The following is a 22,767-nucleotide window of genomic DNA, read 5'->3' as shown; positions in this document are numbered from 1 at the left end:
TTGGTGCCCCTCCAAGCAAGCCTTGACCGTTTCTAGAAGCAACTTCCCAAGTCGTGCGCGCTCACCTCCTCTAGAAACGGACATTACGAAGCTTCGTTTCGACTCTTTCTATCCCCCCACACTCATAGAGAGGTCAAGAGAATCATTTGCCCATCATGCAGGCCCCCGTGGTGGTCATGAGTGAGCCGTCCCACCTTGCCCCTTGCTGTCTGGAGCTCCTCCAGCTCCAGACAGGCAGGCCCAAAGCAATCACCCGTCAGCTAACACGTTGTCCCAGACACCAATGCCGGTGAGAGGCAAGTTGGCCGTCAAGCTCAGATGTCGAATATTGCTGCGGCAAAGATGTACGCACCTCCCACAATACCCGCCATCACCGCCTCCCGAGAAAGAACCCCCACTAAAACCGAGTGCACAGCGTCGCCGATATCATTCGATCATGTCTAGGCCCCAAGGCTATGCTCAAGATGTTGCTGGATCCCATGGGTGGCATCGTTCTCACCAACGACGGACACGCTATTCTGCGAGAGATTGAGGTCTCGCATCCCGCAGCCAAGAGCATGATCGAACTGAGCAGAACGCAAGACGAAGAGGTCGGCGACGGTACAACCACAGTCATCATCTTGGGTACGTGTGCCCAGAGAGTAACCTGTCAGAGGGCATGAGGAAGAGCAAAGCTGATATGTCGAAGCCGGTGAAATTCTCGCCCACGCGCTCCCCCAGCTCGAGCGGAACATCCACCCCGTGGTGATTATCTCGGCCTTCAAAAAGGCCCTCGCCGACGCCATCGAGATCATCCACGAAATCTCCAACCCCATCGACATTGACGACGACAAGGCCATGGCCCAGCTCATCTCCTCCTCGATCGGCACCAAGTTCGTTTCGCGATGGATGGACCAGATGTGCGCGCTCGCCCTCAAGGCTGTCCGCACCGTGACGTGGGAGGCCGGCAACGGCAAGACCGAGGTGGACATCAAGCGCTACGCCCGTGTCGAGAAGGTGCCCGGCGGTGAGATTGAGGACAGCACCGTGCTGGACGGTGTGATGCTGAACAAGGACATTACACACCCCAAGATGCGCCGGCGCATCGAGAACCCGCGCGTGGTGCTGCTCGACTGCACCCTCGAGTACAAGAAGGGCGAGTCGCAGACCAACATTGAGATCAGCAAGGAGGAGGATTGGAACCGCATCCTGCAGATCGAGGAGGAGCAGGTCAAGGCCATGTGCGACGCCATCATCGCCGTCAAGCCCGACCTGGTCATCACAGAGAAGGGTGTTTCGGACCTAGCGCAACACTTTTTTATCAAGGCCAACATCACAGCCCTACGCCGTGTGCGCAAGACCGACAATAACCGCATAGCTCGTGCCACCGGCGCGACAATCGTCAACCGCGTGGACGACCTGACCGAGTCGGACGTCGGTACCGGCTGCGGCCTCTTTGAGATTGAGAAGATTGGCGACGAGTACTTCTCCTTCCTGACCAAGTGCAAGGACCCCAAGGCGTGCACAGTCCTGCTCCGCGGCCCCTCCAAGGACATCCTCAACGAGATTGAGCGCAACCTCCAGGATGCCATGGGTGTGGCCCGCAACGTCATGTTCCACCCTCGCCTCTCCCCCGGCGGCGGTGCTACCGAGATGGCCGTGTCGGTGCGCCTGCATGAGAAAGCCAAGTCGATCGAGGGTGTGCAACAATGGCCGTACAAGGCCATTGCCGACGCTCTCGAGGTCATCCCCAGGACACTGGTGCAGAACGCCGGCAAGAGCCCCGTGCGCGTGCTGACGGATCTGAGAGCGAAGCAAGCCGAGGGCAAGAGCTCTTGGGGCATCAACGGTGACACCGGCGCGATCGCGGACATGAACGAGTACGGTGTGTGGGAGCCCGAGGCCATCAAACTGCAGAGCATCAAGACCGCCGTGGAGGTATGACAATTCCCTTTCCCCTGACCACCCTTCTTGTTTACTGACTAGCACTTCTCAGGCCGCATGCCTACTCCTCAGAGTCGACGATATCTGCAGCGCGAGAAAGGGCCAGCAGGGCATGGCGCCCGGGACCGGCGCTGGCGGCGAGGAGTAATGCATAGACGAAGACAAATGAAAGAAATTGTACGAATGGAAAGCCTCTCTGCTGTTGTGACGATGCACATTTGGTGTTTTGCGATTCACCTCGTTTTTGATCTGGCAAACCACATTACCGCGGCCGGCTTGGGGGATGTTCAGGGAGAGATAGACAAAAAGATTGGCAGGCTCAATGAAGAGTGTTGGTGTGATGTTCTATGGGTATCTTGGTGTTGTTGTATGTACACAAGGTCACTCGGTAACGTGTGTTACCTTGCCTACTCGGTAACCTAGTCATCATCGTGGATGACCAAGCCTTCCTCTGGCTGCTCCGTCTCTGCGCCCTCTGCACCCTTCTTGGATTCATCTCCAGCCTCTTTCCCATCGGTCTCTCCATTTCTGGCCTCGAGCTTCCGCGGCACGATCTTGGTCCCATTGGTGTTGCTGGACTTTGCGTCTTGCGCCGCCTGATCCGCTGCACCCCCAGTCCCTCCCTTGCCCTTCTTCCCCTTCCTTGCTTTCGCTTTTTCTCTCTTTTCCCGATTCCTCTTTGTCTTTTCCTCGTCTCGTTTTTCCTGCTCCGCCTTTTCCTTTTCAAACTGCTCATTCTCCTTCTCGCGCCTGACCTCTTCGTCCATGGCCTTTGTCCTCTCGTACTCCCGTCGCCTCAGCGCCTTGTAGACGTGAAACTCGCCGCTGCCCGCGCCGGCCGAGGAGCCCTGCACGTTGTTGACAATCTCGGGCGGGGCGGACACGCCGGCGGAGTGTGTGAGGGAGGTGGATGTGGGTGGTGGTGGGGGGGGGTTCGCAAAGAGGGCGTCCAGCGAGGACGCTTGCTGGGCGGTAGGCGAGAGCAGCGCACGCCGTTTGGTCGGGCGGTGTGACTTGGGGTCCGCGGACGTGGGGATCGAATCTTGGGTGCCAGCAGACATGGCGATTGTAGGAGGGTTTTCACACGATGAAGCGTGGTCGTCGGTTGCGGCTGAGGTGTCTGGACCTTGCGCTGGGATGCTTTCTGATGCCGTAATGGCGAGGCAATCAATTCTCTTGTAAAGTGAAGCGTGTGCGCGGCGAAACTTGTTATGGACGCGAGCGAGCGAGCGAGCGAGAAAGTGGACAGACAGAATTCGACAGAAAATAGTTGAGGTTGACGTCTTCGCGCAACCCAGCGTTGTCAGAGGCTGAGTACATCTATCTGTGGCTAGTGCGTCTTCAAGTGTGGCTTGCGCATCCGCCTCAATACCGAAGTCCGTTCGTCCCCCACGCGGAGGCTCCGCTACCGGCGTCCCGCCGGCGTGACCTTCTGCAGGGACCTCACCTTTGTCGATATTATTGCAAGTATGACCACGCCAGGCCAGGGCATTCTTTTATAACGTGAAAACCACAAACGACGCCGCAGCACTCTGCGCTACAAACAATGTCAGGTTCATGACCAACCCTGCTGCTGTGCAGCATGACTCGCCAACGAGCATGCCTTACCTGAGCCATGCTCTATGGAGGGGTACCGAAGCCGCCCGCTTACAGATCTGGATAGATCTCCAACTTTCCGTTGCTCAGGGAGGGCAAATTCGGTTTCATGCCATGCACTCACCCGGCCCATGACTTTCCACGTTTGCATTCCATGGTTTTCCGTATGATTGACGAGCTGGCATTCTCTTTCTTCTTTCCCGCATCGTATACCCAGTTGCCTTCTCGCATTCCTTAGCATCAGCCCATCGTTGACCGCAACAATGGCGAAACCGCGCTTGATCATCCTGATTCGGCACGCGCAGTCCGAGGGCAACAGTAAGAACGTCGACCCCAGCGAAAAGGCCACAGCACTGACCAGAAGCACAGAGAACCGAGATGTCCACCAGTCCATACCCGACCACCGGGTCAAACTCACACCCGAGGGACAAACCCAGGCGCGCGAAGCGGGCCGTCGTCTACGGGAGCTCCTCCGTCCTACCGACACCCTCCACTTCTTCACCTCGCCCTATCGACGGACGCGCGAGACGACCGAAGGCATCCTCGAGACACTCACCTCCGACGAAGAGTCCCCGTCGCCCTTTCGACGTGCGAACATCAAGGTCTACGAGGAGCCCCGCCTGCGAGAGCAGGACTTTGGCAACTTCCAGCCATGCAGCGCCGAGATGGAGCGCATGTGGCAGGAACGGGCCGACTATGGCCACTTCTTCTACCGCATCCCCAACGGCGAGAGCGCGGCGGACGCCTACGACCGCATCTCCGGCTTCAACGAGTCCCTCTGGCGCCAGTTTGGCGAGGACGACTTTGCGAGCGTCTGCGTGCTGGTCACCCACGGACTCATGTCCCGCGTCTTCCTGATGAAGTGGTACCACTTCTCGGTCGAATACTTTGAGGATCTACGCAACGTCAACCACTGCGAGTTTCTCATCATGCGACGGCAGGACAATGGCAAGTACCTGCTGGAAAATAACCTACGAACCTGGTCGGATCTCCGCCGCGAGCGCGCTCTGAAGGAAGCCCGCGAGGCAAAAGCCCCGGAACCCGACACAAGCGTGGCCGTCATAGAGAAGGAAGACGACGGGCCTAAAAAGGAAGATGACGGGCTTGAAAGGGAAAGTGCCCCCGTCACATCCACCACCCTCGCCCGCAGCAAGACGTTCACCGTGACGAGGCGATGGGGCGGCTGTCCCAACGGGTGCAACCACAGCAGCCACTACCTCAAGAAGCGTGAGGATCTCGAACTCCTGCGCCAGCGAGACGTGGAGCATGCGAATGCCGCCACAGACAAGAGCTGGACCCGGACGACCGTCAGCGACTGGCGACGCACACTGAGCTCGGACGAGGAGGATGATACCCCGGCCAAGGGCCCGTCGCCCCTGGTGCGGACGGTGACGACAACGACGGAGGACGGCGACTCGTCGTCGCAGCGCCACACGCCTGCCTCGTCCTTGGACCCGGCCACCGCGCGGGCTTTGCATGTGGGCCGCGACGGAGGCGGTACGTACTCGGGACATGCGTCGACCGCTGGTAGTGACACGGACGAGATTTCCGAGGACGAGCACAGGAGATTCCAACGAACACGGCGCATACCCTCTCTCAACACGCGGATAAGGATAGCGAATGCCGAGTCGGTGGCCAGGGGGGAGGTTATGAGGCTGGGCGATGCACCATCGAATTCAGCGCCCGAGGACGAGCTGGGCAGGGAAGAGCAGGATGACAGGAGCATACAGGGTAGCGTATACTAGTCGCCATGTGCGTCTATGGCATACATCACATCAAGAGGATCAGAAGCGCCTAGGCAAGGTGATTGCGGGATAGGTCCGTTTGTTTGTGATATGTATCCCATACTGTGCATTACACCTCCACATCCTCCGGACGATCACGTACAATCACACGGTCAATCTTCCGCCCTTTTCTGTCTACGCGATCGTCGCGTGGGTCAAAACCACCGTTACCCCAGAGCGCCCACTCAGGGGTCGGTGGTCCCATGTAATCCTCAGGGGTCCAGTCTCCGTCCACGCCCTTCTCCTCGAGCAGCTGGAAGAACTTTTCATAGTCAATGTGCGTGTGCCACTTGCCGTTGACGTTGAACCGGTCGCTGGCCAGCAGGATGCAGCAGCTGTGCGCGTGCTCCGCGGCGATGCCATAGTTCAATCCCCTGGCCTTGAGGTGTTTCTCGAGGGCGCGCACAAAGTCGCACACCTCCCAGTACCACGGCACGTTGCCCATTGTCAGTCCTGCGTTGGACGACGTGGGTGTCCCGCAGTACGTCACGCCCTTGACCTCGACGAAGCAGGGCAGGCCACGCTCGACAAGCTCCGCATACCCTTCTGCTTCCTCCTCGACGTTGAAGCCCTTGACCAGGGTCAAGCGGTAGACGGTTCGATGGCGGAATCGCTTCTCGCGCAGGATGTCGAGGCATTGCATGAATCGCTCCCAAAAGTCTCGGTGCAAGGGTCGATCGATCTTGCGCAGGGAGTCCTTGTTGGAGGCGTCGATAGAAACGTAGAGCTGTGTCACAGCCTTCAGAGCTGCCAGCTGCTCCGGGTGTTGCGCGTTGCACACGAGGAATGAGGAGATCCTCTCGTTGTGCAGCATCGCAAGGAACTCGTTGATGTACGGGTAGAAGATCGGCTCGCCGACCAAGGATAGGGCACAATGTCTGATCCTGAGGGCCTCATTGTATCTTTCCGCCCGCACGCCAGGCATGCCTCGGATCATCCTGATCTTCTTGTAGTGGTTCTCTTTCACACCGTTGAAAATCAGGTCCGGGGGATCGACTACCCATCGCCAGGTGGTACCAACGGGATTCGTCCCGCCGCGCCAGCAGAAGACACACTTGTTCGAGCACGAGAGCGATGGCGTGGTCTCCATGCACTGGTGCGAGTTGATGCCGTAGAGAGAATACTTGTAGCAGCTCCCGCGCCCGCGCAGAGCGGACTTTGTCCATCGGCAAATCTTGACTCCGGAATGCGAGCCGACAATGGCATAGCCCTGCTTCGTGAGCGCGGCGTAGGTCGGCGAGTTCTTGGCGACCATCTCCTTGGGTCCTGCGGGCACCGGCTTGCTCCTCTTGGCCCCGTATGACGTGAAGTCGACCGGGATGGCACCTTTGCTGGGTCGAGACTTGCCGCTGTCAGATGATCGCACCAGCTTGCCCAGGTCCTCAACGTCGCCCAGATCACCAGCCTGCGCGCTGTCGCCTTCATCGCCAATCATGACCTCGCCATCGTCGTCTTCTGCCACATCCTCGGGATCGCTTTCTTCGGGGTCTCCACTGCCTGGAAGGCCTTCTCCCAGATTACCTGTCTTCGCCACGTGTTCCAGCACGTCTAGAACACCGGCAGACCATTCTGACAACCTCGCGGCGTGGTCACCCTTCATGTCGCCCATACCGACGGGGTAAGCCCTTCTGCGTCCAGTCAACTTGGCCATCCACTTGTCGATTTCTTTGGCTTGGAAGCAGAATCCCTCCTTCTCAGTGGGCCAGCCCTCAGTGTCGCCAAATCCAAACACCGAGTAGCCCAGTATGGACGACAGGGAGCCCGTGTCGATTCGGAAATCATGATGGGTCTCGTCGAGATGTTGCAGAAACGTGTCGGTAATCGTATCGATATTGTAGCTCGGGATCAGGAAAAGGTAGAAGACGTCCGGCTCGCCATCAAAAGATGGCAGAGAGACAAAGTAGTCGTCGAACTCAATGTCTTCGAGATTGAGAAGCTCGGCTTGCAGAAACTGGCGCCCCGTCGATTTGGACAGCGCCTCGAAAGAAGTGGCTAGCTTTTCAATGTACGCTTCGGCGATCTTGTGCGTCTTGGTCGTGACGGATGAGTATAAAATCAGCGTCTTGACGGGCTTGTCTGATACGGGTGCGTCGTCGTTGTTCTGAGAGGGTCGCTTGACCATGCCACCCTTGATTCTCCTGGGGCCATTGGACTTTGTGGGCTTCTTCTCGTCCGGTTGCGCAAGCTTCGACTCGACGACCGGGGCCGCTTTAGGTGGCGCTGCATATACTCGGGGTAAAGCTACCAATTCGCCTTTTGATTCGGTGGCATGGATGTAGACGCGAGCGCATATGAGCACGGCGAGGACGGCGAGGATAATGGGACTTCGGTAGAGATGCCAGATCTCCACGATGTCTGCTCAGAGTTAGCATCTACTACCGCTGATTCAGATGGCCGGCACTCACTGTCAATTCCCGTGCCCGATGGAGGGCCATTGTGCTGCGGAAAAGAGTCCATGTCGATCGCGTGCCCAGCAAAGCGGTCGGTTGATGGTTGGAAACGGAAGTTTTTAACTTTGTTACTTTGCCCCGCGCCTCTTTGCTCTTTGGCGGGGTGAATTTCAACAAGCTCGGGCCATTTAGGAAGCTGCATACCCTACACTCACCACCATGTTGATCCACAACGTGAACGGGTCGGAGTACTATTCAACACTTCTCACACAACTGATACCTGAAATGATGATGCTGGCTGGGAAGCTTGAAATATGTGCGGGGACCTTTGCACTCTAATTTAGGGTTTTGCTTGTGTGTAAGAGCCTATACTCTGGCTTCTATCATCGCCTTCCTGACCGTGAGGACGATTAGCAGCCTCCGCCTCCGCCTCCGCCGCCTCCACCTCCGCCACTGCTGCCGCCGCCGCCGCCGCCGCCGCCATCACCTCCATGTCCTCCTCCTACATGTCCTCCTCCTACATGTCCTCCGATATGTCCACCGTGACCGCTGCCTGAGCCGTGTCCTGAAGCACCGTGTCCATGCCCACCACCCAAATTACCACGAGAGCCACGTGAGGGTCCTTGTGCAATCTGCACTTTGCGAAGTTGGCTGGGCTCATTTTCTGTGGATTGAGAGCAACCCATATTTGCTGTGCTGATGGCCGAATGTGTGCTTGGGCAGTATGGGTATGATTTGGGGTGATAACTTTAAGGTGTGTAGCATATGTGAATGGGTGAAGGCCAAAGCAGTATTATTATATAGGCAAATGTTCTGTTCGAGAGGATGGATGACCCAGCTGTGCCGTTGCCATCGTCATCTCACACATCCAAGTAAGCCGCTGTGCCACTTGCGCACATACCAGATGATCCTTTTGGCCCCAAATAAGGAAGATAGAGGAGCGTGTCTGCCTCGCCTGGGCATTTGACTGCCTCACCTCGCTGTACTCGGGCAACTAGGCTGAGGTCCGGAGCCAAGCGTGAAAGCACTGGCAAATGGATCATGCGCGTAACATCGTGCACGCCACCATAACCCAACCCTTGCGGCAAAGGCTGTAGAAGATCAAAGAGATGACGCTAGCTAGTCAAAGACCGCGGAAAGGAAGCATCTTGAGTTGGCAATCAGGAAATGGCTCTGTGTGCAGATGTGAGGCGTTCTTCGCGGACAGTCAGCCGGGTACCGGGTAGCCTATCCAGACACTGCGCTATCTGATGGCAACATGTGGTTGATGGCGGGTTTTTCTTGACTGTCATCACCACAGACAGACGCTATTGAGCAGTGGCAGACATGCTCGTCCCTTTGCCGATATCCGTGGTCCGTTCCAGTCGTTTATGCGGGATATGGAATCAAATGTCCCGGTAGAAGAGCATAGGCGCATGTAATTACCTTAGTACATGAGCTACAGATAGTTTAATCTGGATTAGCCCCGACTACTCGACTTACCCGGCAAGTTTCCGTCTTCGTAATTGAAATCTCCCCTGAAACTTCATGCTGACATATCATTCCTCTCTCTTTGGAAACAATATCTTGTACTCCGTCATGTAGCGCCGTTTCTCGTTAGTTCTTACCTCGCAATTGTAATTGTATTACTGTATCATCACGGACACCTTGTGCTGTCCACCCGCGGCACCTCCGGCACCTCGTACCTCGGCGATCGCTCGTTTATCGGTGCCTTGAGCTTTTTTTTTTTTAGCGGATTTCAAATCCACGCGCATTCAGACTCGAGGGACCAGACACGCCCCGACGCACGTCTGCTGTATCTGTACTATTAAAGACGTCATCTGCGCCCCGCCGAGTTGAACTGCTTACTGCTGGTGTTCCGTCTTACCCCTCCACCAATGAATATATTCACCCGCTCCCTCGCTGCCACGTCGAGAGCTGTCGTACCCGCGCACTCTACTCCATCGCTGCGCATAGCCTCACTGTCCCGCCACTTTACGACCACCTCAGCGATCATGGCGCCCATCACAAAGGAAGCCGACATTGTCGTCCTGGGAGGCGGCAGCGGTGGCCTCGCCTCTGCGCGCGCCGCCAGCGGCAAGTACGGTGCCAAGGCCATCGTCATTGAAGGCAAGCGTCTGGGCGGAACGTGTGTGAACGTAGGCTGCGTGCCCAAGAAGGTCACCTTCAACGCGGCCGCCCTGAGCGAGGCGATTCACGACTCCAAGGCGTATGGGTTCAACGTCCAGCAGGTGGCGCCCTTTGACTGGCCGACCTTTAAGAAGAAGCGCGATGCCTACATCACACGCCTCAACGGCATCTACGAGCGCAACCTTAACAACGACAAGGTGGAATACCTGCACGGCCATGGCCGCCTGTTGTCCAAGAACGAGGTCGAGGTGACACAGGACGATGGTTCCAAGGTGGTCATCAACACCAAGAAGATCCTTGTCGCCGTTGGAGGCCGACCGGCCCCCTTCCCCAACATTCCTGGTGCCGACTACGGCGTGGACAGTGATGGTTTCTTCGATATCGCCGAGTTGCCCAAGAAGGTCGCTCTCGTTGGTGCTGGGTAAGTCTCTTTGAAGACGAACGTGGGGCATTCACTAATCAAGCCAGATACATCGCAGTCGAGTTCGCGGGCATGTTCAACGCTCTCGGCGTCGAAACGCACCTCTTCATCCGCAACGACACCTTCCTCCGCACCTTTGACACCATGATCCAGGAGGTGGCCACCAAGGAGTACGAGCGTCTGGGCGTCAAACTCCACAAGCGGAGTGAGCTCACCAAGGTCGACAAGGACAGCAATGGCAAGCTCAACCTCACACACAAGGACGGCGAGGGCAAGGAATCGGGCGTTTCCGAGGTGGATCACCTCATCTGGGCTGTCGGCCGCGTCCCCGAGACCAACGGCATTGGGCTGGAGGAAGCTGGCGTCAAGATCAGCGACAAGGGCTACATTGTGGTCGACGAGTACCAGAACAGCAGCGTCGACAACATCCACGCGCTCGGTGATGTCACCGGCGAGGCTGAGTTGACCCCCGTCGCCATTGCGGCCGGCCGCAAGCTCGCCGCCCGCTTGTTCGGCCCCCCTGAGTTCGCCAACGCCAAGATGGACTACACCAACATCCCCTCGGTTGTTTTCGCTCACCCTGAGATTGGCTCTGTGGGCCTTACCGAGGAGCAGGCTATTGAGAAGTACGGCAAAGACGACCTCAAGGTCTACAAGACGAGCTTCACGGCCATGTTCTACTCCATGATGGATCCCGAGGATAAAGCGCCCACCAGCTACAAGCTGATCTGCCAAGGACCAAATGAGAAGGTGGTAGGAATGCATATAATTGGACTTGGCAGTGGAGAAATGCTCCAAGGCTTTGCTGTGGCCATCAAGATGGGCGCAACGAAGAAGGATTTCGACGCAACATGCGCGATACACCCTGTCAGTGCGGAAGAATTGGTTACCATGAAATAGAGGCATTAGACGAGATTTGCAGAAGATGAATGTTCTCAATACTACTGAGCAATAATACTTCAATGAATACTGTATTCAATACTTGTTGCGACGCAAGCTGGCACGAAGCACCCTGAAGAGCTTGACGGCATCGTCAAGATGTGACCAGCCACCCTCGAAGTTCCTCCAGTACATGAATGATTTCTAAAAAGTGTGTGATGGCAGAAACCCTTCGACGATGCTCCGATGACGGGCAAATACAATTGCTGTTAAGCTTTAATTGTGAGGGGGAGCTGTCTTGGCTCCATCTCCTCGAATGCAGTTAAAGCAGCAACAAGGGCCAGGGCCAGCCCTCAGCCAAGACTCCAAGGAGCTGTTAGTCAATACTCGGTCTACTTGCATTTATCGTGAGGATCCAGGTAGCTGCTGAGTATTGACCAACAGACGCCCTCGAATTTTGGGACCGGCAGCCGAACCCTGCTGCTGCTTTACGTATGTACCACGAGAATGAGGAGATCATCATGTCACAGTGGGGGTGTGACATGGCCCGCGTGTATTAAAGCACGCAACCCCACGACAGCTACAGCTTACAGCTTCTGCCATCTTCATCTCACTTTACTACACTCGAAACATCTACCATATCTTTACTTTATAACATCGGTACGCGCTTGCGTCGGAGAAGCTATGGCGCCTCTCGCAAGGATCGTGCCCTTGGGGCAGAGATCAAGGTAAATCCGAGGAACAAGAATGCATCCGGGTGTTCACCACTGCCACTCTTCAAGCCTCCCCTTTGTACGCACACAAAGGGGGCTTGAAGAGTAGCAGTGGATGATCTGAGAAATACCGGCCGAACTTGATCTGGATAATACCAGCGAAAGGACATGCTTCTTCGAACTCCATTCTGACCCCCCCTCCCCAAGACCCGAGAGAACTAACCCCAGGCAGCATTGCGCTTGAAACGTAATCAGACATCATGGCGACTGACAAGATTACCTTTCTCACCAACTGGTAGCAATGCTGTTCTAGGAAGACAATGAGAATGGTCATTAACTCTGTGCAGGCACGCCACTGCCTACCACGCCCCGCTGTACTTGGCCCAAGCTAAGGGATACTTCAAGGAGGAGGGCGTCAAGGTTGCTCTGCTGGAGCCCAACGACCCCAGCGTGCGTCTTGATTACTGCGAGAATGTAGCTTGTGTTGACACTCTTTCAGGATGTCACCGAGATCATCGGCACCGGCAAGGTTGATCTTGGCTTCAAGGCCATGATTCACACTCTGGCTGTATGTTTGCCCATATATGTAATCGGAGTACTGCTAACACATACCAGGCCAAGGCTCGCGACTTTCCAGTCCTGTCCATCGGTTCTCTCCTGGACGAGCCCTTCACCGGCGTCGTCTACCTGAAGGACTCTGGCATCACCACGGACTTCCGCTCCCTCAAGGGCAAGCGCATCGGCTACGTCGGCGAGTTCGGCAAAATCCAGATCGACGAGCTGACCTCGCACTACGGCCTGACCCCCGAGGACTACACGGCCGTCCGCTGCGGCATGAATGTGTCCAAGGCCATCATCCGGGGCGACATTGACGCCGGCATCGGCCTCGAGAACGTCCAGATGGTCGAGCTCGAGGAGTGGCTCGCCGCGCAGAACCGTCCTCGCACCGACGTCCAGATGCTCCGCATCGACGAGCTCGCCGAGCTGGGCTGCTGCTGCTTCTGCTCCATCCTGTACATTGGCAACGAGGCCTTTATCGAGAAGAACCCGGACAAGGTCCGCGCCTTTCTTCGCGCCACGAAGCGTGCCACCGACTACGTCCTGGCCCATCCCGCCCAGGCCTGGGAGGAGTACATTGACTTCAAGCCCGTCCTGGCCACGGCGCTGGACCGCAAGATCTTTGAGCGCAGCTATGCCTACTTCTCCCGGGACATGAAGAATGTGGCCCGTGACTGGACCAAGGTCACCCGCTACGGTCAGCGTCTCGGCGTCCTGAGCGAGGGCTTCAAGCCCAACTACACCAATGAGTTCCTGGAATGGGCTCTGAATGAGGAGTCTGCCGACCCCACGGGTGACCAGAAGCGCATGGTGGCTCTGCAGGAGAAGGTGGCCACCTGTGGTGGTTTCTGCCGCCTCGAGCCCGCCGTCAAGGCTGCTTAATCCAGTCCGCGCTCCAGCACCATGATGGACGGTTTCATATCACAGGGCAGTCTCTCACTTCTGCGCTCAGTCTCGGACTGCGGCGCGCCACTTCAGCCCGCAAAAGCTAGCTAGTTCTATATCCCCGAATTTGTACAAGCTTGGGATTTTCTGGCTACTCCCCGTTCGTAACAAGGTGTCTTGGTCATGAAACCATCGGCACAAAGCGTGATAGTCCAACGCCCATTTGTGAAGGCGAGTGAGGTGCTGGTCAGAGCTCTTCGTCAATGGTCCAGTGAACAGGTATTTCAGCAGACGCCTCGTGGAGAAGCTATCGCCCATCCGGCCGTGGTGGACCCTCGTTAGACATGATACGTCGTATCCGTTCCGTCTTTGTGAGTGAGCACACCTCGTGCCATGTCGAGACAAGACCCAACTCAGCTATTCTCAGCGCAAAACATTAACTGTCTCTTTGACTCTTTCAGCCTCCCCATGCTCCCCGGGAGAGCGACTCGTTACCCGATCGAGACTAACCGTGTCTCACGCGGCAGATCCGGAAACGGGTAACTGGCTCAGCCTGGCTGCCACTTGTACTGGGATTCGGATTCGAGCAAGACATGGCTAGCCAAGGGTGGCCGGGCTCCGGTATTGCAAAGACCCCAGTGGCACAGGAGGACATGAATAGTCGTACTATCGTGCACATTTGGCTGCACAGGCGCCACTCTGCTGGTTCCTGACCACGTTGCACCACGTTCCCTCGAATGCAAGAGGTGTGTGTGTGAGCCGAGGGGGGGGGGGGGGGAACATGCAAAGCACGTTTCTCGATACACAAAGCTGCAGCGCACGAATAGCCCATGACGAAATGCCGGCCATTCGATGATCAAATTGCTGACCGCTACTTGACCGGAATGCCCACCTCATTCCAGGGAAAGGGAGCTGGCTGCATGGCTGACACGTTTTGGCGAGACTACCATTCAGACTTATACGCGGGTGCTGGGTGCATGTGCAAGGGAGGAATGCTGTGGCCATTGATGGATGGCTATACGCACTTGGGCGTGCAGTGGAACTGCAGAGACAGACTCGCACTTGTGTCGAATTGTGCACGTGAGAACATGAAGGTCGAAGGCACTGTGAATATTCGTTGTGAAGGCCAGGTCAACTGTCAACAATCCCCTGAAGTGCGTCGTGGCGAGCATCACGCCCACCACAAGCAAATGGGCTTCCATGTCGTGCCTAGTCGACAACGGCTCTACTACTGCAAGCGTGAAACGGCGAGCACCATTGAACAACACGTGCACTGACCTGACAGCAAGGAGCAAGTTGACGCCGCACGCATTGACCCCGTTCTGGATCGTCATGCACATGGTGGATTGGCCATGACACAAGCTTCAGCACAACGTGATACAAATCCACAGCTTCGGTAGGAGGAGAGAGGGAGAAAAAAAAAATTTATCAACAGGACTGTCGCACAAATTGTGGTGATTGTCGCAGACAGATGCCGGGACACGGGCGGCGAGTGAGACTGACACGTCAATGCGAGTGCTGTGAATATTGTTGCTGTTCATCGCATGAGGTGGACTGGACGGACGGACGTCCGGGACCGGCGCAGCAGGGAGAGCACAAGCTTTCAGGGAGGCAGGCCCAAGGTGAAATTTTCCATTCACGCTGACGTGCAATTGGTGTAATCAGGGTGTTTGACAATACTAGACTAGTGTCTAGTGTATTCATCCAAAGAAGCTCAATTGATAGCACTACGTAGTAGTAGTACGTATAAATGCTAGTACAGTAGTGGTGTAGTCATCAATTCAACTGGCACCAGGACTTTGGAGGCAGCTACGGAGTCCTGACGCACGATGGCAGTCCGACCTCGGTGAGCGCGGACTGGAGCGCGCAGGTGGTGCCAGAACATACAACAATTGCCCCATCGACAATCATCATTGTGCTGTAGCACTCCGCAGATCACGATCCCGTCATCGCATTGAGCTGCTGTGCTGTCATGGGAAAGTCAAATGGATCTGCTGGCCCCGCTGCTGAAACGGCGCACGCCCCCAAGCTGTGGGCAGAGCTAAGAAAGCCTGGGCTGCTAGGCGAACGACGATTACTGAAGAGTGATGCACGTGCGGGATGCTGTGTCGTAATCAGTCATCGTCGCGGCGAAGTCGGAGCTGAGTCCAGTCCTAACAAGACCAGACCACACGGACGAGGAACGGCAACAGCAACAAAGCTTCGTTGATGACTGATGATACCCACAATGCCAGACCGGACCGCTCACCGTATGCTCAGAGCCGAGCCGGCCTCAACTTGGATCGGACCAGTCATCTATCGTGGAGCACGGGCTGTACTGTACGTAGTGACGGTAGGGACGCCGACAAAACCCAGTTGTGAATCTCCATGACGAATTTGCATACAGCCAGCCGAATTCATTGGCAATCAGGGGAACCAAAGCCAAGGCCCAACGTGAAGAAGATTTTTTCTCCCTTCCCTTTTGCAAGGATCACCACCCCCCCTACGGTTGATGAGCAGGAACATGCCGCAGGAACCCGCACCTCTACTCGGGGGGACCCTTGAATCCTTGATCGCAAAGAGAAAAAAAACCGTGAAGCAAAACGCCCAACGATCAGAACACTCTCCCTCCATCGGCAGCGGAGGGCGCGCCATGAGCCCGCGCTACTCTCCGTAGTCCGGACGCCGCAAGGACCGCCCGCGCCCACCTCCACAGGGCGAAAGCCGCCATTGGGAAGGCCTGGAGGCCTGGCCCCAACATGGACCTTTACAACTTGTGCACCTGCAGCCAAGCTGCTTGAACCTTATCATTCTTAGAAGTTAGGGGACCACCCACACAATTCGAGATCCAGGTCTGGGCTGGAGCAGTGGAGGGTGGAAAATTTGTCGCTAAACGGGCGTAAACAGTGGGCTTCCGCCGTAGTCTAGCAACTCACGGCGGCCCCAGAGTGGAGGGGACCCAGCCAGCCTTGTGCAAGCTGCTGAGCTCTCCCCGGTCTCCACGAAAGTTTCCCACCGAATAGGCGCCAAGTTCTCTGCTGTCCAGCGCTGCGGCCCTGCGGTGAGGCGGCCGTCAGTGGGCTCCGGGCACGGAGATTTTTTTTCGTCTGTCTTGTCAGTCACACACACACCAAGCGAATACACCGAGAATAGGCGAAGCGGAGCTTTGCTGCTGCTGCTGCTATTCTTGCCGCCCACAGTAAAATGGGCAGGGCCAGGCACCGGGCCGGTCAATGCACTCATTGTCGGAAAGGGTAAATCTCACATGTTGTGCGCCCAACGGGTGGGTGCATATCGAGAGGTATGTACGGAGGTTCAAACTTGGTGCCGCTCCGTGACGGCGTGAGGTGCCGTGTTACGGGTGGCCGCATCAGATGTCGTATCAGGTGCGCGTATGCATACAGACTGAGCTTTGTCATGAGTATTCGTAGCCTGTAGAATAGGAATGTTCCACCTCTCGTAGACGAGACAATGGATAGGTCAGGCACTGCTGCGTCCACGGTGGAGCACGGTGAACAGCACAGGACTCATAGCGAGGCAAACACTGGTCCGGTCACCAAGAAGAGGAGGGAAGTTGTGTGTTGGACAGCAGTGAATCATTCTTTTGATTTTGATGCTGCTATATGTGTTCGCCGTGGGCTAAACTAAACGGCGGTTCGTCCTAATTTGCCATGCCATGCCATGCAATCTGTGCTATAATACTCATCCATAGCCCAGTCGTACTCAAGCCAATGCAAGAAATGTCTTCTATATCGCGCGCTTGATGTGTGTGTGTTTCTGAAGTTGTTCAATTCCCTTTTGCGCCGTCAATCTTTGTCGTCCATTGCCCCCCTTCCCTTGTCCTAGTTGATATCATAATGTTAAAGCCCCCCCGAGATGATCCCCTGACTCCGTGATGCCCCGTGATAAAACAAATCGAATGACCGCGGCGGTCATTGCTGAATGGTGTTGAATGATGGTAGAAGTAAAGTGTAAAGGGAAAGAAAAACTTTTTTATCCTGATGGTGTATGCTTCTCCAAATGGTATGCTTGTCTTGTTACAACAAATGCGACGTAAGGAGATGATGAGTTGCATGATGATGTGTGGTGTGATGTGTGGTTTTTGATCGTGACTGAGTTGAGAGGATGGTCGTTTCGGTAGAGGAAGGGTCGTGAATGTCATGGTAGTTGTGTTGTGTTGTGGATGTGAGAGGCGGTAGGTAGGTTGTGCCTATGATGATCGCCTTCGTTGCGAACGGGCGTACTCAAAGGCCATGGCGTAAGCCCGCAGCTCCTTCGCGGCATCGGCAGAGATGTTGCTCGGCTCGTTCGTCGCTGATGCGCTTTGCATGGACGAGAGGCTGGTGCCGGAGCTCGAGGGTGTGAGGCTGGACGACGACTGGGTGGAAGCAGACATGGAGTAGTCGCCGAACAGTGCATGTTGCCTCGCGGTCGTTGAAGGTCCGTACGGCTTTGCGTTGGAGAAGTCGTATGCTGGTTCCAAGAAGAACCTGTTGGCCTTGGTCGAGGGCGAGCCCCAAGGGTAGTACGTTGAAGGCGTCATGCCTGGTGAACTGGCTTGCGAGCTCGGCGTGGACGACCTCTCGAGTTCCGCAAGGCGGCAGGCTTCTGAGCAGTAGGCGGCGTTCGAGTCGACCTGCTTATCGCAAGCGAGGCAGAACTGATGTGACCAATGCTCCATTGTTGCTCTGTGTATGTTTGCTGTGTGCGTATGCTGAAGGGATCGGCTCGACGAGTTGTCGGCACAGGTCCTGGGAGTTGGTTGATAGTAGGCGGAGAGAGTCAAGTGTGGTCTAGCGAAAGGCGAGAATGAAAGCTTGGTGCTGCGTCCTGATAGACCACCAGTAGTAGTTAAGGGGTATCTTGAAGTATTAGAAAGTCAATGTGAAGTTGAATCGAGAGGGGAGGAGTCCTGTGAGGCCGGAGGTGGGTGGGAATAAGTATAAAGATGGTCACAGCCTGGTGGAGTTGGGTGGGCGGCAAGCAGTGGATGATGGCCTGCAGCATCCAAAGCGGCGCACCCATGGCGTGCCCTGCCTAGCGCCCCAATATGGGGGGTGCGCTGATCAACCAGATGCAAGAGGGTGTGTGCCGCAGAACCTCGAGCAGAATTGTGCAGAACTGCACAACCTCAACTGGGGGGGGCGTGGGTGCACCGTGCCCGTGCTGCCTGGACGACCTTCTCGAGGCCAGACTCAAGCCACGCAACGCCTCATCTTGAACCATGTCTTTCTTTCATAGGTAAGGAGGATACGTGAAGATGAGAAGAAAATTTCGTCAAACCCCCCGTGATTTGACAACTCACGAGGCTATCCATCGGCCGTGAACGGACTGTGATCATAGCATTGGGTGACTCAGACGGAAATAGCAGGGACGGGCGCTGGTCCTCGAGCCATGTCCCGTGAAGTGACCAGTTTCTCTAATATCCGTCATGGAGCACGAATATCGCGACAGCGATCTCGGTGGCCCGTACGCCTGATGGCGTGAGCCTGCTGCGACAATGGGCAGTTTTTCTCGCCCCCCCCGTCGCGTAATTCTGCAGCAATTGCGCACCACCACCACCTTGATGTTACGAGACTTCGAGGACGGGCACACGACGGAAGCTCACTTTCATCGCCACATACGACTGCAAATGTTTCTGAGCAGGGAAAGTCCAAGGTAGATACATCACATTCACCATCATCGCAACGCTGCTGCCGCACACCATAACATGAAGTGCACAAAGAACTGAGGACTGGAGGCACGGGGTTCCAGCGGCTGAGAGCAGTGGCAGAGCACTGGAATGACCTGTCGTGCCAACAACGACTGGAGTGTTCAGAGCAGGATTCGCCAGGCTCCGTCCTTGCACTTTGCTGCCTCAGGCAGTTTGACATTGAAACGCCCTTGAGCTGCAGATAGGCGCTAAACCGACCTGGCATAGCGTGCATTCGTGCCACCAACTCCATGCCCTCCACACTTGTCTAGTTGCTTGCTGCCCTCACAAGATCTTCTGCCTGGCGTCATGTGTGAGGTTCCGGGACATCCAGCTTACGTACAATCTTTCGCCAGCCGGAGGCGCAATGATGCCAGAAAGTAAGGTATGAGACGATGCGCAAGATGGCGCAAGATAATAGGTCTTTGAAGCACGTCTCGAAACCCACTCGCTGCGCCTGGGTGAAACGCTTCGACAGATGATCGGCAAGCAATGGCAGCGGCTATCCCGTGGGTGTCCTCGCGACTTTCACAACCAGACATATATCGTCTATCTCATATCACTGCTGCTGGTCCAAAAGAAGGAGGCCAGGGATCGCTGCGTGGCGGTCTGCATCATTGGGCCCTCTCATCACGACCACCACCACAACGTCCAGCATGCAGCTACTATTATCAGGAACCCGCCGGCGGGTGCTGCAACAGGCCGAGAAAGATGCCTCACTATTCCCAGTCAATCAGGAGATGCCTCAATGCTGCAGTGCGACTCTCCTCTTCCTTGTGCACCTGCAGATGTCGAGCGACTTTCATTGGATCTTGGCGGCCAACCCCAGAGTTGCCAGCCATTCAAAGCAAGGACGGGCCGTGGCTTGCCCCGCAGATGTTCTCCTGCCTGCAGCAACAAGCATCTGTTGTCCTCTGACATCAGTACGTTTGGGTTGGGGCAGAATCGAACGACATCATGGCTCGATATGATGCGACGAGCAAGGCGGGGGGCTCGATTATCCTCTTGATATGCGACTGCCAGACGGTCAGAGTATGAAAGCGAAAGCAACCGTTGAGGACTCGAAAGAGCAGTTGTCGTTGGATGCTCCATCAGACCAACACTGCCAAGCTCAGCCCGTTTCCTAGATAAGGGGACCCCTATGTGAGATCTGAAATGCATCTGCAATCCATATGAACGTGTTCAACGCTTCTAGGACATTATGGATTCATTATGCAGCAGGAAACGAACAGGATCTCACCAAGTCGCCCGACATAAAGGAATAATGCACTCGAATCACCTCTGGACACTGCGGTTACCCCAGGCCCCCAGTGTTCAGTGCTTCACACCAATTGATTAGTATCTGCAGGACCATGTGGTCCCCAGCAATCGCAGAAATGCGGGAAGGACATGCGCTAAGCCCAAAGCGCTGTCGCCTGCGTTGGGTGCTGGTGCAGACGTGCACAGGCAACACGGACATTCTATGAGGGGACTGGGCCTCCTCGATATCTTCTCTTGTGTGCTACAGCGCGCACATTGCCACATGATGAGATGCGAGAGCATTGGTGAAGCAGTGGGGGAGACACTGCTCGCCAAGCTGTGGGCTTATGGCAACGATACGTACATTCCCGTACCTCACAACATGGGAATGACCGAGTCCTCAACGTTCTCGATTGAGACTGTCGATCAATGACGAGTGGCATCTGGAGACTTCACTCCGAAGCTAGCGCGTCTTCGGGCTTGTCCATGTACAAGTAAATATCATAGATCACAAGGCTACTGATGATTCTCCAGCCTCGCCGCTTGCTACACCCTTGCTATTTCATGAGCATAACTTGCCGTGCTCCAGATGCACCCGAAAGTCGTGTGTACTGGGTGTCGCCATTTCTGCACGTCTCTCAACACGGTTGGTCAGCATCCGCACGTCGACGAGCAACTTGAACGGCGCGGCATGAGACGGGTGGGGCCTATGCACAGCCATCCACACATGCAGGCGTACGAGATGAAGAAAATATCCATCACCTCTCTCTGTTCTCCTCCTGCAACCACACTCAACTGTCCTCGACGAGTCTGGGTTCTTTGTTTCACCCACCTCGTGGAGGTTCCCAAGAGGCGACTGATAGACCAGCATCAGTCCTTGGCATGTGGCAGCATGGAGCGCCTTGACACCTTCACAATCGCGACCTAGCCAATCGTTGCGCACAAAGAGTTCCTCGAGGCTTGATCATGAACGCTTGTTCGTCTGCTGCTAAAATTCCCTTTGGTGGCAAGGGCGCCATCTCAGCGACAGACGCCGATAAGGGTCTGCACAAAAAAAAAAGAAGAATGGAGTAATAATGGCCGGCATTCGACTCTACGACTATGGACCCTATCTTTTTGGTGTGGTTGCACCCTTGAGACTATCGGACCATTCGTGCTGGCCTGCATGCAGACTTTGAGAGGCAAACAGACCCCAGGCGTTGGTTCGCCAATTGCACGGTTCAAGCCCAAGGGTCGCTGCTGTGTAGCGTGACAGAATTTCCATCGGGAGAAGCTGACTGATGGTGTGTGATACAAGACAGCGGGGTTGAACGATGCGAGGTGTATACGGATAGTCTGGCTTCCTATCGCCTCTCCACGGGAAACAAACCGGACATTGTTTGGTTGGGTAGCTCAGGGTCACGATGTTGCGTGGCGTGTCATTGTGCATTTGTTGGACTGGAGAAGCGACTTGTTAAAATTATTCGGCAAATGTTCCAAGGACCCGAGCCATGTCGTAGGCGCAATAACCGAACGACAAACGCTAGAATCGACTTCTTCATGCCACGATAGGCAGCTGGATTGCATCCTCAATGCACCATTGGCCAAGTTGGCAAGATTGCTTGAGATTGTCACTTAAACGCAACCTGTTCGTCTTTGGCCGGGCGCTTGATGTTGCAATGTATCTATCAAGGGGGCAGGTGGGACATTTCATTGGGCCAGTGGCCGAACGCTGGCAGAACGCTTGACGATATGGCCCAGTCCAAGTGAAGCCAACCCCCACGCTTGACGCCCGCTGATGAGGGTGTTCCCGCTCAGAGAAATGGAAGAAATGTCCCTCAGGCGTCAGGTGAACAGGAACCGCACCGCTGCGGACTGCGGTTCTTCCTGACCCATTCTTTGCCGATGCATGTCCGTCGCTACCTGGTCCTTGCTGCTCTGGCGCCGCGATAGGCAATGCCAGTCGCAAGGGTCCTCGCCAACACCGGGCAGATGCTGGATGCTCTGACGTTGCCAGCGGGAATATAATCAGTGGTGACCATTCCAAGAAGATCTTGTATCAAACCGCATCACGGCTCACACGGAAGGCTGTGAACATCAGGCTACACTCCTTGCTGCTCGTGGTCACACCAGCCAGCCAATCCTTGTTCCGACTCCCGAGCGAACTGCACTCACTACGTGTGTTAGTCTTGTGATTCACTACGCCAGTATGTAGAAGCTGGGCGGAGCCGGAAACGACAGCTGACGAACGTGCAAGCCAAATCTATATCCATTAATGATACCACAGCTCCTTTCGAGGGACGGCCAAGGGGTCATGGTTCACGAACCAGCGATTTCGTCGCACGTAAGCACGCACGGGCTATAGGAAGCCAAAAAGAGGCCGGACTCCGGATCTGTGACGATGCACCACTCCTTCGGCAAGACTTTTAGGATGCAGGGGTCATTACACAGCAATTAAGCCCCTGGCGCATGATCCTACGGTCGTAAACCACACATTGTGCTTTTGGTGACCGGTCTTAAGACGCGTCTGGCTTCGCATCCTACCCTAGAGTCTGTGCTTCTGCGACGTTGCCTGCAGCATCTGATTTCGATACGATGG

General features: G+C 55.8%; 8 protein-coding genes across 8 annotated transcripts; 5 read left to right on the top strand and 3 right to left on the bottom strand.

Annotated features, from left to right (window-relative positions):
- The first annotated feature begins 1 nt into the window (after window position 1).
- On the top strand, window positions 2-2,207 carry F5Z01DRAFT_11843 (chaperonin Cpn60/TCP-1 family). Its single transcript, XM_046257464.1, has 5 exons — window positions 2-180; window positions 278-344; window positions 416-624; window positions 689-1,917; window positions 1,976-2,207. Exons 1-5 carry the CDS (start codon window positions 156-158, stop codon window positions 2,069-2,071), a joined length of 1,626 nt encoding a protein of 541 aa, XP_046122897.1. The 5' UTR covers window positions 2-155; the 3' UTR covers window positions 2,072-2,207.
- F5Z01DRAFT_12177 (uncharacterized protein) lies at window positions 2,134-3,372 on the bottom strand. Its single transcript, XM_046257495.1, has one exon. The coding sequence runs from the start codon at window positions 2,982-2,984 to the stop codon at window positions 2,343-2,345; it is 642 nt and encodes a 213-aa protein (XP_046122896.1). The 5' UTR covers window positions 2,985-3,372; the 3' UTR covers window positions 2,134-2,342.
- A 1-nt stretch (window position 3,373) lies between these two features.
- Window positions 3,374-5,319, top strand: F5Z01DRAFT_11711 (phosphoglycerate mutase). Its single transcript, XM_046257454.1, has 2 exons — window positions 3,374-3,837; window positions 3,889-5,319. The coding sequence occupies exons 1-2, from the start codon at window positions 3,783-3,785 to the stop codon at window positions 5,262-5,264; spliced, it is 1,431 nt and encodes a 476-aa protein (XP_046122895.1). The 5' UTR covers window positions 3,374-3,782; the 3' UTR covers window positions 5,265-5,319.
- Window positions 5,305-7,818, bottom strand: F5Z01DRAFT_716452 (radical SAM superfamily-domain-containing protein). The gene is made up of 2 exons (XM_046266530.1): window positions 7,709-7,818; window positions 5,305-7,658 (listed from the first exon to the last, which is right to left on the bottom strand). Exons 1-2 carry the CDS (start codon window positions 7,758-7,760, stop codon window positions 5,374-5,376), a joined length of 2,337 nt encoding a protein of 778 aa, XP_046122894.1. The 5' UTR covers window positions 7,761-7,818; the 3' UTR covers window positions 5,305-5,373.
- A 1,869-nt stretch (window positions 7,819-9,687) lies between these two features.
- Window positions 9,688-11,144, top strand: F5Z01DRAFT_614155 (glutathione reductase; the record flags this gene model as incomplete). Its single annotated transcript, XM_046260802.1, has 2 exons — window positions 9,688-10,244; window positions 10,292-11,144. 2 exons carry the CDS (start codon window positions 9,688-9,690, stop codon window positions 11,142-11,144), a joined length of 1,410 nt encoding a protein of 469 aa, XP_046122893.1.
- Window positions 11,145-12,096: 952 nt separating this feature from the next.
- Window positions 12,097-13,276, top strand: F5Z01DRAFT_613989 (NMT1/THI5 like-domain-containing protein; the record flags this gene model as incomplete). The annotated part of the gene is made up of 4 exons (XM_046260791.1): window positions 12,097-12,131; window positions 12,184-12,286; window positions 12,336-12,404; window positions 12,452-13,276. The coding sequence occupies 4 exons, from the start codon at window positions 12,097-12,099 to the stop codon at window positions 13,274-13,276; spliced, it is 1,032 nt and encodes a 343-aa protein (XP_046122892.1).
- A 3,708-nt stretch (window positions 13,277-16,984) lies between these two features.
- Window positions 16,985-18,313, bottom strand: F5Z01DRAFT_12375 (uncharacterized protein). The gene has a single exon (XM_046257513.1). It carries the CDS (start codon window positions 17,937-17,939, stop codon window positions 17,469-17,471), a length of 471 nt encoding a protein of 156 aa, XP_046122891.1. The 5' UTR covers window positions 17,940-18,313; the 3' UTR covers window positions 16,985-17,468.
- Window positions 18,314-19,316: 1,003 nt separating this feature from the next.
- F5Z01DRAFT_11728 (uncharacterized protein) lies at window positions 19,317-20,369 on the top strand. The gene has a single exon (XM_046257455.1). The coding sequence runs from the start codon at window positions 19,429-19,431 to the stop codon at window positions 19,957-19,959; it is 531 nt and encodes a 176-aa protein (XP_046122890.1). The 5' UTR covers window positions 19,317-19,428; the 3' UTR covers window positions 19,960-20,369.
- Window positions 20,370-22,767: the final 2,398 nt, after the last annotated feature.

The sequence above is a fragment of the Emericellopsis atlantica genome (genome assembly GCF_019669845.1).
Source record: "Emericellopsis atlantica unplaced genomic scaffold F5Z01scaffold_1, whole genome shotgun sequence".
Lineage (NCBI taxonomy): Eukaryota > Fungi > Ascomycota > Sordariomycetes > Hypocreales > Bionectriaceae > Emericellopsis > Emericellopsis atlantica.
This window is presented reverse-complemented; position numbering and strand designations above follow the sequence as displayed.